This window comes from Melanaphis sacchari, unplaced genomic scaffold (assembly GCF_002803265.2).
Source record: "Melanaphis sacchari strain LSU unplaced genomic scaffold, SCAv2.0 Contig54_pilon_pilon, whole genome shotgun sequence".
NCBI classification, from domain to species: domain Eukaryota; kingdom Metazoa; phylum Arthropoda; class Insecta; order Hemiptera; family Aphididae; genus Melanaphis; species Melanaphis sacchari.
This window is the reverse complement of record NW_020271380.1, coordinates 1,052,992-1,067,401: the sequence shown is the minus strand read 5'-3', so window position 1 is coordinate 1,067,401 and position 14,410 is coordinate 1,052,992. Positions and strand designations below refer to the sequence as shown.

The 14,410-nt window shown below is 26.3% G+C and overlaps 1 protein-coding gene across 1 annotated transcript; it reads left to right on the top strand.

The window, feature by feature from the left end:
- The first annotated feature begins 2,464 nt into the window (after positions 1-2,464).
- On the top strand, positions 2,465-9,402 carry LOC112599726 (putative pre-mRNA-splicing factor ATP-dependent RNA helicase PRP1). Its single transcript, XM_025346766.1, has 14 exons — positions 2,465-2,787; positions 3,368-3,451; positions 3,516-3,656; positions 3,744-3,920; positions 3,987-4,188; positions 4,260-4,436; positions 4,500-4,754; positions 4,810-4,922; positions 5,216-5,361; positions 5,421-5,612; positions 7,926-8,048; positions 8,122-8,312; positions 8,983-9,145; positions 9,208-9,402. The coding sequence occupies exons 1-14, from the start codon at positions 2,735-2,737 to the stop codon at positions 9,333-9,335; spliced, it is 2,145 nt and encodes a 714-aa protein (XP_025202551.1). The 5' UTR covers positions 2,465-2,734; the 3' UTR covers positions 9,336-9,402.
- Positions 9,403-14,410: the final 5,008 nt, after the last annotated feature.

Genomic DNA, 14,410 nt, shown 5'->3' with positions numbered 1-14,410 from the left:
TTTATATTATATTATTATGTCAGTAATGCCGAAGTCAATTTTCATAGGTGTGGCAAAGTACAAACATTAATACTCCACTCCGCCCAGTCACCCGACTTAATTCCCCTTTTACAACATAAACATTTTTTTATACTTTATTTTTATATATCATAACCATATCCCACACAACACCATCCTAATCACCTATCCACAACTCACCCACCCACTTTCAAAGGTGGGGTGGTCACCCCACTTGTATACATATAGAGTACGGCGCCACCGGGTACAGCGTAGTATGTTTATTTATATTTTTTTTAGTTAGTGTTTAAATACATGCTAATATATTGACAATTGAAATAATAAATTGTAACACATTTGGTACCTATTATATATTATAAGGCATACGTACCTATGCAGTATGCGACTATGCATTATATAATCTTAAATAACTTTATATTTTGTAAAAATATGTAGAGTACATGCAGGCTGCAATAAGAGTGAATACATAGTAATATTAGTGAATAGTTTTTAATAAAAGCAATGCACTTAGTTATTTGATTTTAATAAGGTAATAAGAAAAAATAAGAATGTATGATATTTATTATGCAATCATAAAAATTAATAAAATAATAATTAAACATATCATATTTTAATATTAATTATATACATAAATCATTATATATACAATAAATGTAAAAACAATTTATTTTAAATTTTATTAAGGCTTATATTGGAGATTTACCAAGCATGATGCCTCTCTAATTTCTAGCTGAGTGGTACAATAGATCATACTTTTAATTTTTCTATTTATCTACACATTTTATGGTAGTAAAAATGAATTGGTATTCAAATTTGAGAGTGGTTTTGTTAATTAATTAAATCATTTAAATCTAGTTGTTAGTACTTATAGGTCAACATTTCCAATACCTTTCAAAATAATCGCGCGTGAATTACAAAAATGAAATTGAAAAAATAGTAATTTTTATATTAAAACAGTTATCGATAAAAATGAAAATCTTCATTTTTCGCAATTAAAAAATGATAACGTTATACATTTTAATAGCTCGGAAAAGCTACTCATTCAAATGATGATTTAAGTACCAACATCAACATAAAAAAAAAAATCATCTGCTTAATTATCTCTGGTTAAAATGTTAAAAAAGAAGTTTGTAAGCATCTTCACTGGTTACTTCTTAAATGATATAAAAAAATCTAAATAATTGAAAATATGATTAATTAATTAATTAATTACCTACTAAAGAAAAAATGGTGACTATGTTTGGTGAATGGTGAATCATTTTGTATATACATTATATTTATATGTTTGACATTAAAATAAAAATATAACATCATACAACTGATAAGCGTTTAATAAGCGTGATGTATAATTTTAAAATAAAAAACAATTTGTATCATTTAATTTTACTACGTTCTTTCGAAAAAAAAAAATTGTAAATCTTCGTAGTTGTAAGCCATTTATATTAAGTATACATACAAATATACATTTATGTTAATTGTATTCATATATATATATATACCTACATAAATGGAAATTAGGTAATAAAAAAATATATGTATAGTTATTTACTTTTTTAACATATTGTCAATTACAGTTTTATTAGAAAGTAATAATATATGACTGAAATTAAAAAAAATATTTTTTTTCTTATCGTTTATTTTGAATGACGCAATCCATTATTCACTAAAAAAACTTTTAATCATAATATAATTAACATGTAAATAATTGTTTTGTAAGTACCTATTACATCATATTATGAGTATTTATTTATTATTTTTTTAATTAAATGGGTAGGTACTTAAATATTTATCAATTTATCATCGAAGACATAATGTTACTGTTTTACACATTAAGCTATATACGACTAGATATATAACTTTATAAGTAAACACAGGTTTTAAAACAATTAACAATGACTACAACGGAAACATTAAACTCCTTCATAGTAAAAAAATACATTTGTATAGTTATTTTCAAAGAATAATTATAAACTACCTCATTGTGGTATATCCTAATGGCTAATAATTTAATATAATATTATGTAATAATTATCGTTAAATTTATATAAAAAAATAAAAATAATTTGGACCCTGTTTAAATAAGCCATTAGGTATACCTATAGTTTAAAATCAAGGTTTAGCTTACTCATCGAATTTAAGTAATTTAACCAAGATGTCTATAATTTACAGTAATAATTTTTTTGGAATTTTAAAAATTACCTACTGTAATAGTGTAATAACCATTTTCCGCCTTGCCAGACCAATTTTATTAAATTCCAAATAAATAATAATTGATAAAAAGCATCTTCTTTTATCTAGAATCATTTCTAAAACAGTGTGACCGATTCCAGTTCCTACAACGTCTACGTGTTGTTTACATGCCACATTGTTGCCAACTGCCACCACTTTACCGCCTATAAAGACTATAGTCTCAACTCATTATCTCTTAACTCTTTACTCTTTAGTATTGTTGCGATGTGTTTATCGGCTAGGGTTTTAGTGATTTTACCGATTATGCACCTATTTTTATAATAGTGCTCACATGTTACTTGTCTTCTGTGTGAGTTAGTGATTCGTCGTCGTTCGTTAACTTACGTTCATAAATGAATTGTTTTAAATCGGACGATACGATTTCTACACATTGTATTAGGTAGACGTGGAAGAACTTGTCGTTCTACAAGTTTCATTTGTTTCAATATCACGTGCCCAAAGATTACACCACACGAACGCCATCATCATGTCCAAGCGACGTCTTGATATAATTGATCCGTACATCACTAAAAACAAAAAGTAAGCTTAATAATGTACTTAGGTTATCATATATTATAATGTTTAATGTTTTTAATGGTATATTAAAGAAGTTACCTACTTCTACATGGTACAATAGTACATTACTGTAGTACTGATATTTAAACTATGACTCTTATATCTATCCAAACTAACTTTGATTTTGACATTTCACTAGCTGTATTTGCATATTGAGATATTAGCCGATAATAGAATTATATGACCATAAAGTTTTCAAAATACATTTCTTCATTGTTGTTGGATCATGTTCCTGTACTATCTTTGTGTATTGAATCATTTTTATCTTTGTCCAACAATTATTTTATAACCTAAATCAACAGTTTTGCTTAGAATTGTAATCTAATCCAAAGTAGTGTTTTATTAAAATATTATAAATTAGTTTCTTTATTATATTTGTATTAATTATTAATCTTTTAATGACCTGTTGTTACTATATTATTATTGATATAGAACAAGTTTAATATTAATTTAAGCTGTTTACCGTGTATTAAATAAAAATTTTAAAAATATGTTCCTACATAACATTTATTTGAATAAGTTATTAATTATAATTTTTTTTCAGGGCTGAAGGACAAGTATACATAAAACCTAGTTCTTCAACTCAATTACAGACAAATCCTTACACTAATTTACCATTTACTCCTAAGTAAGTTAACAAAGACATTTTCAGTTTGAATATTATAATTTATCATTTTACTTTGAATATTTAGGTATTTTGAACTTCATAAAAAACGAATACAATTACCTGTATTTGAGTACAAAGATGAATTTATGAGCCTTTTAAAGAATAACCAATGTATTGTACTAGTCGGTGAAACTGGTTCAGGAAAAACTACTCAAATACCACAATGGTAAGTAAAAATCTGTGAATTATTAATTTTGTATTTTATTTAAGTGTATCCATTTTTTATTAATCCAATCAATATTTAATATTATAGGTGTGTAGAATATTCTTCAGTTTTTGGTCGCAAAGGTGTTGCATGTACTCAACCTAGAAGAGTAGCTGCTATGTCTGTAGCACAGCGAGTTTCTGAAGAAATGGATGTTTGTCTTGGTTCTGAAGTTGGTTACAGTATACGATTTGAAGATTGTTCTTCATCTAGAACACTTTTAAAGTAATACAATTCAATAATCCTATTGAATAATAATCTATAAACATACACTTGTAAATATTTTTATAGATACATGACAGATGGTATGTTGCTCCGTGAAGGCATGTCTGATCCTATGTTAGAAACATATCAAGTTATTCTTCTAGACGAAGCTCACGAGAGAACTCTAGCCACAGATATTTTAATGGGTGTTCTTAAAGAAGTTATTAAACAAAGAAAAGATCTTAAATTAGTTATTATGTCTGCTACTTTAGATGCTGGAAAATTTCAAGTAAATTTATTTACCATACTATTTTATATATTTCTAATTTGATTTATTTATTTAAACTTATTGTATTTTAGCAATATTTTGATAATGCTCCACTTATGAATGTCCCTGGTCGCACATTCCCTGTTGAAATATTTTATACACCTGAACCAGAACGAGATTATTTAGAAGCAGCTATTCGTACAGTTATTCAAATTCATATGTGTGAAGAAGTTGCTGGAGATATTTTACTTTTTTTAACAGGACAAGAAGTAATATTTGATTTTTATAAGATATAATCTATTTATATTAATTTATGAAAATCTTTATTTTAGGAAATTGAAGAAGCTTGCAAAAGGATAAAAAAAGAAATTGACAATCTAGGACCAGATGTTGGTGAATTAAAATGTATTCCATTATATTCTACTCTACCTCCAAATTTACAACAAAGAATTTTTGAGGCAGCTCCGCCAAATAAGGCAAATGGAGCTATAGGACGTAAAGTAGTTGTTTCCACAAACATTGCTGAAACATCTTTAACTATTGATGGAGTTGTATTTGTAATAGATCCTGGATTTGCCAAACAAAAAGTAATATTTAAAATATGAAGTATATAATATAATCATAACACATATTTTTAAATAGGTGTATAATCCACGTATTCGTGTCGAGTCATTACTTGTATCTCCTATTAGTAAAGCTTCTGCTCAACAAAGAGCTGGTCGTGCGGGTCGTACAAGAGCAGGAAAGTGTTTCAGGTAAATGCATTGATTTTATTAAATATTAGTTATTACAGTCTTTTATAAATTACTATCATAAATTGCATATTATATTGACACATGATGATATGTGTAGGAATTAAATATATTTGATTAACTTAACAATATTTCCAGACAATAATTAAACTAAAAATGTTGTTTATTTAACTGAAATGTAATATAAATTAACTAATTTTAGAACTGCAAATGGTTATTACCTTATTGCATTTATTTTCATTTTCTTTTTTATTGTATAAAAAAAATATTTTAACTTATTATTTTTACTATTACAGATTATATACAGAGAAAGCATACAAAAATGAAATGCAAGAAAATACATATCCTGAAATATTACGTTCAAATTTAGGTTCAGTAGTGTTACAACTAAAGAAACTGGGTATTGATGATTTAGTGCATTTTGATTTTATGGATCCTCCAGGTAAATTTCATATAATTGATAAAATTTCATAACTTAAATTACTAATTTGAATATTATAGCACCAGAAACTTTAATGAGAGCTTTGGAGTTACTTAACTATTTATCTGCTTTGGACGATGATGGTAACCTTACTGATTTGGGCAATATTATGGCTGAGTTTCCTCTAGATCCACAATTAGCAAAAATGTTGATTGCATCATGTTCACTTAGTTGTTCTAATGAAATCCTATCAATAACAGCCATGTTGTCAGGTTAGTTAATTTTATAGTTGAAAAATAACAATTTTTATACTTTTCTAGTTTTCTGCTATTTATCTATTTAGAGAAAAAATATTAGTATTTTATAACTTATAATTTAAATAGTCATACATTAACAAAATAGTTTTATTATACATTGATTGATTTTAAGTTTTAAATCTTGAAATCTGTTGAGTGATTATTATTCATTGGTATATGTCATTTATGGATGGACTTGGTCGAATTCTGTTAGTGTCTCATAATTTCATTATCGCATAAAATTGGCACATTATACATTTACATTTGAAAAAAAAACACAATGATTTTCTAAAGTATCCTATTTTATTTATTTGTATTATATTATTTATGGTTATAACTTTTAAAATAAAATTAAACACTTGTTACCAAATATTACATTTTTTTTAGATATTTTTCATTTTAAATGTTTAACCATTTATTAGACACCAACTGTTGCATGTATTGTCAAATAGAATAATTATTCCATATTGTCTTACAATACATAGAATATCGTTAAAAGAGTTATTTTAGTTCCTTGTTTTTTTTAATTTTATTTACCATAGATTATGGTCAGTACTATTAAACATCTAACTATTAGGTTTACAATTAAAACAATCATTTTTCGTACATGTTGCATTTAAATAATATTTCATAAATTGATGATACACGTGCAGACAAAAAACTAGTTCATTATCTATACAATATTAATTTTTTATTTTATACTTGGTAGAAATTTTATAACTAATTTCTTAAGTCATCATTTTTAGTTTAACAGTGCAATATAATTACGATTTTCTAATGTAATATAACTTTTCTTAGTTAAATCTATTATATTACTGTTTTTAAAGTTTTGTTTGTTACTAAACAATTTCATCCACATAGTATATTTTATACTTAAAATATATGCAAAAAATAAAATGTAAGATCACTTATTTTACAAAAATATTTATATTTGCTGAACACAAAATAGTCAATAAAAAAACAGTTCATTATTTAATGATAATATTACTATGTATCAGTATTTATTATTATTAACGTTACAATATCATTATTAGTTGACCTAATGGGCACCAGTCTTATGACTGTCTGATCTACTGTTTAATATTGATATAATAAAAACATGTTAAATTCGTGAAATCTATTAAAATAGGAATAGTTTTAACCTAATAATGTATTTTTACCACGTATTATCTTCTAATAAATTATTAAATTTATTATTGTTAGAAACTGAATGACATGATTAGTTTTGTAATTGTCTTTATTGTTCCTTACCATTGCTAAGAATCTCAAAATATGTTTTATTATGGACCACAGATTTTTAATATGTGAAGTATGAGTTTTTGTAAAAAGATCAATAAATTTATTTTGGTGGTTAACTGTTAAATTAATATGACCATTAAGATTTATTAATTTATATTATGTTCATTCATTACCATGAATAGTTGCAAATTAATTTGTGTAGCATACACAGTATATTTCACATTAGACCAGTGACTCATAAAGATTAAAGAAATGATTTATTTTTAATTTAGATCTTTGTTGAATAATATAAATTTATAAAATTATTTAATTTTAAAATTAAATAAATATTATCAGAATAAATTTAAATAGTAAAACTTAAAACTCAAGAAAAATCTTGAAAAAAACACTGAGCATTATGTTTTCTAAGATGTTAAAAACAAATTTATTAGTATTATTATTCATGTGCACCATCTTAAGTAGGAAATATTAAAAAATACATTAAAACTAGAAACAAATATTTAAAATTAATTAAAAAGGCAATTGCAATTTTTTGAACATAGTTTATGGCATACATTTTTATAGTACTTTACTAGAGTTAATTAAAACTAAAATAAAATAAATGCTTAAAGGCTCTGATTATTACTAAATTTGATCTCTAAATTTTCATTTTTAATTTTCTTTGTTAGCTCTGAGATTTATTAAATGTTATTTCTTAGGTATTTGTTTTATGTTAAGTACATTTCAAATTATTTCAGTTCGTTATATTTTCAATAAAATTAGAATTATTTATCCAACTTATTTGCCAATATTTTTATTTATGCATAATTTATTTTTCCACATCAACAAAATAACTTAATATTTTGTGTGAAGCATATTTAACTAGTCTATTTTTTAAATTTATCATTCAAAATTAAAAAAAAAAACATTAAAACATAATGCCGAAGTGTTGTGGTAGGGTTTTAACATAAGGTTAGTTACATAGGTGTATGTTGCTGGTTATTAAATGAGGCACAATGGCCTTATCCGGGCGTACCCGTCTGGCCTGCCTCCCCTGATTGTCTTGTTTAGTCCCACAATGTTTTGTTCGACCTTCTGAAGCAAAGAAAGCATCCGACGACTCAAAAATGAGGTTTGCCCACATCGATGGGGATCATCTAACCTTACTCAATATCTATCATGCATTTAAACAAAGTAAGTTAGAACGTAAATTTAAACTTAGTAATACATGTATAAATTATATCACATTTGTATTATTTTATATTAGATAATGAAGATCCTCAGTGGTGCTATGATAATTTTATTAATTATCGATCATTAAAGTCTGCTGATAACGTCCGTCAACAGTTATCCCGTATCATGGACCGTTTCAATTTAAAACGAACATCAACAGAATTTACTTCCAAGGATTATTATTTAAATATCCGTAAATCTCTAACTACAGGATTTTTTATGCAGGTATGATGTTTTAGTTATTACTCACTTGGTAATCAAAAATTAATAAAGTTTGGTTACTATTATCTTTTAAAAACTAGTTAATTTACATATTAATTTAATGTTTTTTTGACCACTCAAGCATTTTTCAGTGTAAACATTACACGAGAATTTGAACATTTTTCATGTGTATGAAATTTTCGAGTTCTATTATTGACTTGTTGATTTAACAAGTTTACCGTGGATGACACTAAATTGTGTCAATTTACATTGTTTGCATGTGCTAAATGTTATCAGTTGGAATCATGTACTGTGTTTTTAAAAGCGCTATAATTTAGTTAGCACTAAGATTAAATTATTTGATTTTGTTAGCATTATCTATAAATATTTAAAAGTTATATATTTTAATTTTTCAATTTTTAAGAATTTTTTTAATCTTTAAATGAGATTACTTTAATATGATACACAGTTAATCTGTTAATTATTTAACATATAGAGAAAAAAAATTAAATATTAGATTTCAAGTTTAGATAAGTTTGTTATTTAAATTTATTTTTCCAATAAAACAGGTGAACTAGACTAGTTTTTTCTCAAAGTCAAGTACTCGTCTAACTAAAAATTAATTTAATTACATTGTATAGTTGTATAATATGATTTATAAATATTTTTATAACTACCTATTTTAAATTTTAAGGTTGCTCATTTAGAACGGACTGGTCATTATTTAACTATAAAAGACAATCAGACAGTCCAATTGCATCCCTCAACAGTGTTAGGTCATAAACCTGAATGGGTAATTTACAATGAGTTTGTGTTAACTACCAAAAATTACATTAGAACTGTTAGTGAAGTGAAACGTAAGTGTTTGATATAATTAACATTTTTGCAATTATAATAATTGATAACTGTTTTTATTTAGCGGAATGGTTACTTAAATATGCTCCACAATATTATGATCTACAAAATTTCCCACAATGTGAAGCTAAAAGACAATTGGAAATCATTCAGGCAAAGGTAGATTCCAAACAATGGCAAGAAAGTTATTAATATATTTATTCAAACATTTCCTCTTTAAGTCCATTACTGAAAAAAATTATGATATAAATTGTATAATGATTTTTCTATTCCAATATGATTGCTGTAATTTAAATTTAAAAAAATACTGTCATCGATTTATTTTATGAATGAAACACTTTAATTTGTATTTTATAGAACAAATATTTTCTGACTGTATTTAATAAAAATGATTTATTTTCAGTGCAAGTATCATTTAATTATGATAATAATTATAATAATGAAAAATACTTTGTAAATAAAAGTTAATTGAATTAAAATATAGACAGTTAACTGCCTTATAAACTAAATATTTTTATAAATGTTATAAATTATAATTTATAATTATAAACTTTTAAGTAGACTAGAAAAATTCAATTTCTTTTATCACTGAAATTAAAATTTTGAAAAAAAATTTTTTTATTTTTTATTTACACTGCATTGTAGTTGTTGTATTAGATTTTCATAGTAATAAAACTACTGTATTAATAGTATTAATCAATAATTTTACTTAATATTTATTTGTAAAATATGAAATAATAGGAAACCTACTTAAATTTAATAATGATTTATAATTATTTGTATAATACCTTTTTATACATAATATATTCATAAATACTATATTCACATTTTTATAGTGTTCTAAGGTGATTTTGACATTTTTGATACTGAGTTTTTTAGGTTTAAAGTTAAAAACTTTTATTTGTAGATACATCTTATTCACATATTATAATGCACAGGTGCGGCTAAACGAACAGTGCAGTTTTGAAAAGCTATTAAAAATAAAAAACTGCATAGCTTTAGAAATGAGTTTTTTATTTTATTCCGTAAATCATGCCGTTTTATAGATTAAGTTTTGAAGTTACATCAAAAAGATAATTAACTCCCTGTAGTAGCTATACATTGTTAAAGACGACTTCTGGAGTTTTTGGCTGCATTTTTACACATATTAACGGGTATAGTGGCGATTTCTTCCCGAATTCGATCTTTGAATTCTTCTAAGGTGTGAGGCCGATGTTTAAAAATATTTTTTTCAGATAACTCCACAGAAATAAATCGCAAATGCTCATATCGGATGAGCGTGCGGATCATCTTCCGTCACCTCGCAGAGAGACGAGGCACATAGGGATAGGACACATCTGTTGCAGTTAAAAGTTAATTGGGAGCATAAAAGAAGAAAGCAGATTTAGGAGATATCTGGTTTCAACAGGATGGAACTACAGCCTATACTGCCCGAGTTTCAATGACGTGACATGATCCGCACGCTCACCCTCTATTTCAGCATTTGTGACTTCTTTCTGTGGGGTTATATCTAAAAGAAAATATTTTTAAATATCAGCTTCACGCCTTGGGAGAGCTCAAAAATCGAATTCGGAAAATGGTCGTCGATATTATGTGCAAAAATGTGGCCAAAAACTTCAACAATGTACCTGTTGATGACCGGGGGGGGGGGTAATCATCTTTCTAATGTAATTTTCAAAACTTAATGTATAAACGGTATGATGTACCGAATTAAATAAAAAAATTCATATCTATAAGTTGCGTAGTTTTTTTTTTAATAGACATTTAAAATTGCACCGTTGTTTTGACTTAGGTACTCTGTATTTCAGTCACTTAAAGTAGGTACATACCTACTACAATATAGTGCATACCCGTTTTACTGATATAATCAATGCTTTTCTATATAGCCTTGTAACCACGATTCCCCCATAATTTACCTAATTATATAAATTCCTAATTCTAAATTTAAGCTATTTATAAAAAATAGTCATCTCAGAAGGATATAAGAATGTTTGGTGAGTTATCTCAACGTGGTACAGTAAGTTCTCGTTTAATGTCGATGTTAGGTTCCCAGAAAATTCGACGTTAAATGAAACATTTTTTACACACATTTTACTATATTTTTTCGCCAATGAATAGCAATATATTATTTTAAATCTATATGATAAAAAATGCATAATATTATGTACTCGTATGTACACAAAAAGTGTACCTATTGTATACAGCAAATTTCATTGAACAACTGCTTATCGATAAAATTGAAATACATGTGTACACACTATATAGTCACTACGCCACTATATACATATTATAATATTATTACCTATAATAAATAAAATTAATACTTATCTACGTATAATTATTATTAGCTGATAATTTTTCATCGTCAAACAAGTTATGAAAAAATTCAAATGCTTTGACAGATTATTATGTAGCCTACCTATTATTGTCTATACCATTTGGAAAAAACGGCTTTTTTATTGTGCACTAATTTTTATTATACATATCTAATATATTTAATAATATGAAATCATTCGTAAAAACGCAGTTGCAATCACCGATCGCAATAGACGATTATATACTAACGAATAACTAAGAACGTTGTGATCACCGGAACCATTTAATGCCCATACAAAGAAATTATTGATAAATTGACAGGCTCCTGCGTTAGATGCTGTGCTTCGCGAAATCACAACTTACAAGTTTGTGTATTACTATTTTAGTATTTTTAATATTTAGTATCTAAGCACGAAGAAGATTTTTTAGCGACGAAATAAATGAAATAATATCTATAAAATTAACGACGACTAACCGCAGATTGCATAATTCAAAATAGCTGTCCATTGGGAAAGAAATAATTTAAAAATTTATTGATAATCTATCTGCTGTAGTAATTGACAAATTCGTTTCGATAAAGAAAGAGAAAATTAGAATTTTCGCTTTAAAAATATTTTATTACATTTTTAATGTATCAAATGACTTAATATTATTATCTAAGGTTTGGTAGTTAAATTTTTTATTTCTTAATTAAAATGGTTAAATTACATCTTAATTGACAATAATTGTACTTTTGTATACAGTACAAGTACACGCATTATTTGGTATTCGGCATTCTGTTTGTTTTTTATTTAATAAAAATATTTATTGGTAATCGTTCCATCGAAATATCGTTCTTACACTGAAAAAAATGTCTAGCAACGCCACTACCTATCTGTAGATCGACATGCGGTCGGTAAATATGTAGGTATATATAACCCATGATAGAATTTTTTAATAGCACACGTTTAATCATTCCACCGTTCGCCGTCGCTGTGCATTATACAGAGGTTTCAGTATGCAATGTAAATAAAACCAAACCCGAGTCCTGTTATATCATCCTGACGATTTTGCTGTTTTACATCGTAGACCGTGCAGAAATGCCTCCTACCACCAAGGATTACACATGAATAGGACGTGCGTGCCTGCGGTGCTAAGGCCGCGGGATTCGCGTTCTGAGAGGGTGTATGCCTGTCGTTTAGCATGTCTCATAATGTCAGTTTGTAGTGTTTGTACTACGTTGTCACAATATTGTGCTCGTAATGCGTATTTCATAGATAAAATATTAATTGCGTCTCGAGTCAGAGGAGATATGCTTGCTTTTGCGTTCTTTACAAATGACTACATCATCAATGGGCATACTGCATATTTAAAGTTAGTTATTCAGTCGTGTGAATAAGAGCTAGAAAGGTAGGTACTCAGTACAACGAGACATATCGACATCGGAAGCCGGAAGAAAAGGTTGGCGTGTGACGGTATGGAATGTCGCGGATATAATGTCGCTTCGTCGACCGTTGACTTTGATCGTGTTGGCACGGGATGGCCGATGGCAACGACGACATCGACAAAGATTTACTTGTAAGTTGTAATCTTAAGTTCATTCCCTCAGATCTTGTGTAGAGGACCAGTAGTTGTGGCGTTGTGCACATCCTTTGCGCCAAAGTCCTACATAAAGTTATTTTATAATTGTTTTATTTTTATTTTTAAGCTTTTATGTTTATTTAAGATTGACGTTCAATAACTTAATGTTTTAGTATTGAAGTATTCGAAGCATATTAAAATATTGTATTTATTACTTGACTTTAAACGTTATCATTTATGTTAAGTCAATCTTAAAATTATAGGTACTGTTACAGCATGGTCTAAGACTGCATTCATGATTTAAATAATTAAGCTGTTAAATCAAATATTCTATTTTAGTATTCTATTGTGACTTATTTAATTTATCGACGTTCATTTTTGTAGTTGTAACTATATTCTGTTTAGTCGTATAGCCATCTACAACTATGTAATTGATTTATATGATCAATTTAATAAATAATCAATAACTATGTTATCATGTACATATTAAGTTATCACTAGGGCTCAGAAGTTGATGCATTTTGCATTTGTTTTTGGAACTTATTAAACGATGCTCTCCTGGCCATAATTATTAATGTTTTTCATAAACATGTGAATCTAAATAACTAATTTTTATTTTGCATTTTTTGGTTTTTTTTTTTTTACTTTTTAAGTCATTTTTAGGTCCTATTTTCCTTTATAGTTCAATTTCTTGTATTTATAATTAGATTTTATCAATTAACATCTTTACACGCAGTTTTTGTTTTACACAGTCTATATATAAGTATCTACATCAAATTTATATTTGATAAAATAATATTTTACACAAGTTGTATATGGGGTAAAGATAAAGATTCAATAGAATAAGGCAATTATTGCTAGCTGTCATTTTTACTTTTTACAATATAAAATATGCTTTAATAGTACAATGTAATAATTTTGAGTAATTTTTATTACTGTAATTATTCTTTTTTTTCAAAAAAAAAAAAAATAAATAAATAAATAAATGCATTTTTACTAACTTATAACAAATATTTATAATTTTTTAGGTCATTTTTTGTCATTTTTTTAAAGTCGTATTTGCATTTTTTAGGTCAATTTTTAATGCTTTTAAAGTCATTAACTTCCGAGCTCTAGTTATCACCTATCCAAATATGAGTCATTCCTATTCATCCTGTTTATTTTAATTTTATGTAGATCATTTGATTAACAAAAGTATACTCTCTTTAAGCCAGCACTGATCTTGTTTAGTGTTCTTTTTATCAGCACATAAATGTAAAAACAAAATACAGTAGAATTAAACATTATAAATATTAATTTCTAAAAAAAGTAATTCATAACACTACCTTTGATGAAATAAACTGTATATTTAATCAAAGAAACTACACTAAATATCGAAAACAAATTAGATA

Bases quoted from the DNA above. Each gene is read 5' to 3' on its own strand.
- LOC112599726 (XM_025346766.1), top strand. From the start codon at position 2,735: ATGTCCAAGCGACGTCTTGATATAATTGATCCGTACATCACTAAAAAC. The intron at 4,189-4,259 runs GTAAATTTATTT...ATTGTATTTTAG, and splicing joins TAGATGCTGGAAAATTTCAA to CAATATTTTGATAATGCTCC. The intron at 4,923-5,215 runs GTAAATGCATTG...TTACTATTACAG, and splicing joins AGAGCAGGAAAGTGTTTCAG to ATTATATACAGAGAAAGCAT.